This window comes from Lucilia cuprina, chromosome 2, assembly GCF_022045245.1.
Source record: "Lucilia cuprina isolate Lc7/37 chromosome 2, ASM2204524v1, whole genome shotgun sequence".
Taxonomy (NCBI): Eukaryota; Metazoa; Arthropoda; class Insecta; order Diptera; family Calliphoridae; genus Lucilia; species Lucilia cuprina.
Genome location: NC_060950.1, coordinates 61,805,892 through 61,808,770, shown reverse-complemented (window position 1 = coordinate 61,808,770; position 2,879 = coordinate 61,805,892). Strand labels below are relative to the sequence as shown.

The following is a 2,879-nucleotide window of genomic DNA, read 5'->3' as shown; positions in this document are numbered from 1 at the left end:
TCTAGTTCAGTTCTAGTTCAGTTCTAGTTCAGTTCTAGTTCAGTTCTAGTTCAGTTCTTGTTCAGTTCTTGTTCAGTTCTTGTTCAGTTCTTGTTCAGTTCTTGTTCACTTCTAGTTCATCTCTAGTTCAGTTTTAGTTCAGTTCTAGTTAAGTTGTAGTTCAGTTCTAGTTCAGTTCTAGTTCAGTTCTAGTTCAGTTCTAGTTCAGTTCTAGTTCAGTTCTAGTTCAGTTCTAGTTCAGTTCTAGTTCAGTTCTAGTTCAGTTCTAGTTCAGTTCTAGTTCAGTTCTAGTTCAGTTCTAGTTCAGTTCTAGTTCAGTTCTAGTTCAGTTCTAGTTCAGTTCTAGTTCAGTTCTAGTTCAGTTCTAGTTCAGTTCTATTTCTGTTCTATTTCAGTTCTTATTAACATCGTTATTCTAATCTTAAACCCTTTTTCCTTTTTTCTTTCCAGCTGGATACTAAAAGCAGTCCTTTGGCGCTGCTAGCTCAAACATGCAGTGCAATTGGTGCCGATACCACAAATCCCAAATTGCTGGCAGCAAATATAGAAAAGGCCACCAAAGCTCATAAATCATCATCTTCCTCATCTCTGGATAATCGTGACAAATCATCACCGCTCAGTAGTCATTCATCGGTATCAACGGGTTCGGTGGAACAGCAGCAGCAACAACAACAGCAACAACTGCAACAGCCAACACAACAGCAACAACCCATAAAATGTAGTTTTAAACCCTACGAAACTAATAACAATCACATACGTGAGCGTTTAGATAATGACAACGAGCAGGCAACGAATCTAACACAAAGCCATAGTCAAAATAGAGTGAAAACACCAAAAACTAGTAGTAATAGTTTAGGACAAAATGGTTTACAAAATCGCTGTGATTCCAATCAGTCGGCTAGTTCACAAAGAGGAGAATCACCGGCTATAAATGGTGGTCTGAGAAGAACTCCTTCCTTAGCATCCAGTCAACAGGAATTAACAACGTCACAGCATCACCAGCAACAGCAACAACAGTCGCAGCATCACTCTCAAGTTAGAAGTCAAAATAGTCCAGCTCATCAAAAAGCCAAAGAGACAGCAATGAATGGTGGTGGTAGTAGTGTAGCTTCCGCCACTACTACTATGTCAGCAACTAGTCCTACACATTCCACCACAACTGCTGCAACATCAACTAGACTACAGGCCACTTCAGAAGCTGCTTATGCAGCCGCTTCCAAAGAGGCTAGTTATGTGAAAGCTTTACAGGCAGCAGCAGCTGCTGGTCAGGGCAATAGCAGTGCAGCAGCTTCATACTATCCGGGTTATCCCGCCAGCATGTCCTATCCCATGGACTTAATGGCGGCTAGTGCTTTAATGTCTCCTCATCATCCCATGTTTAAGGCTGCTGCTCTGAATCCCTATTTGAATTATGCAAGACTGAAAGGTCTAGATATGCCGCCAAATATATGTCGGGATCCTTATTGTACCGGCTGTCCCTCCAGTCCTCATTTCCTGAATAAAGCCGCTGGACAACCCTGTCCAGCTGGCTGTCCCCAGTGTGAACGGGAGGGCAAATCTACAGGTAGTTCATCTAGTGCCGCTGCAGCAGCTGCTGCAGCTTCTTCATATCATGCTCAATTGGCTGCTTTGGCAGCCGCTTCACAAATGCCTTATGTTTGTTCTTGGATAGGTGGCGATACACCGTATTGTGGCAAACGTTTTGCCACCTCCGATGAACTGTTTCAACATTTACGTACACACACCGCTTCGCTACCCGAATCTGTTTTGACCGCCGCCGCTCAAGGTGGCATACCGCCAAATCATCCTTTGTTTCAACGTACATATCCCACACCCCCGCTAAGTCCTCTATCAGCCGCCCGCTATCATCCCTACGGCAAACCGTCCATGTTACCACCATCTTTAGCCGGTGCACCGCCTGGTTCTTTGGCCAGTCTGCAAATGCAACAACATCCTGCTTTAGCTCAATATTTCTCTCCCTACTCGCTTTATGGTCCCCGCATGGGTTCTTCACATCCATAGTAGAAGTAAACTAATAAAATGTAAAATTTTTTTAATATTTAAATTTTCTTTTTGCAATTCAGTCATATACAAAAAATATTTCTTATCTAAATAGATTTTTGTTGTTTTATTTAATTTAATTAATTTTTTTCTATTTTGTGAAACTAAAAGCTAGTGATGTTAGTTAAGCATTATTGTAAAATATTCGAATTATTTATTAAATAATTAATTACTAAACAAAATACACTTTATTGTCCAAATATTAAATAACGAAAAACTAAAGAAAAATATTGTACATTGTAAATGTAAATGTTTTTTTTTTTTTTTTTTTCAATAAATTATTTAAGTATAAATATAAACTAATTGAACATACATATGTATTTTAAAAACAAAACACACAAACAAAAATAATAAAGTAAATAAAATATTAAAGAAATAAAAATTCAATAAAAATATTTAAAATCAAATTAAAAGAAATGTCTAAGTGTTTTAAATTAGTTTGAAGTTATAAAACAATGAAGAGTAATATATTTCGCTGTGCCGAATTTTATATACCCTTCATTAAACATGCGAAACGAAATACACAAAAAAAAAACAAGTACATAACGCAATGAAACCAACAGGCATCTACATACAAAATACGCAATAAAAACAAAATACACAACGCAATGAAACCAACCTACTTCCAAATAAACGAACAGAATCCACAAAATACACAACTCAATGAAACCAACAGACGTTATTTACGGTCTGACTTTGCTGATTTTAAATAGCGATCTTCTAGAAAGCATGTCTCGTCAAAATCTAGGTTTCTCTTAAAACAGATTTCAACGGACAGATAGACAGACAGTCAGTCGGACAGACAGACCGACAGATAG

The 2,879-nt window shown here is 38.0% G+C and overlaps 1 protein-coding gene across 1 annotated transcript in view; it reads left to right on the top strand.

Moving 5' to 3' along the window:
- Positions 1–2,272, top strand: part of LOC111684084 (zinc finger protein Elbow) — a 4,473-nt gene extending 2,201 nt beyond the window's left edge. The window contains exon 2 of the mRNA XM_046955688.1: positions 451–2,272. Coding sequence (XP_046811644.1) covers positions 451–2,022 — 1,572 coding nt within the window. The 3' untranslated portion in view covers positions 2,023–2,272. The remainder of the gene's footprint in view (positions 1–450) is intronic.
- The last annotated feature ends 607 nt before the right edge of the window (positions 2,273–2,879 follow it).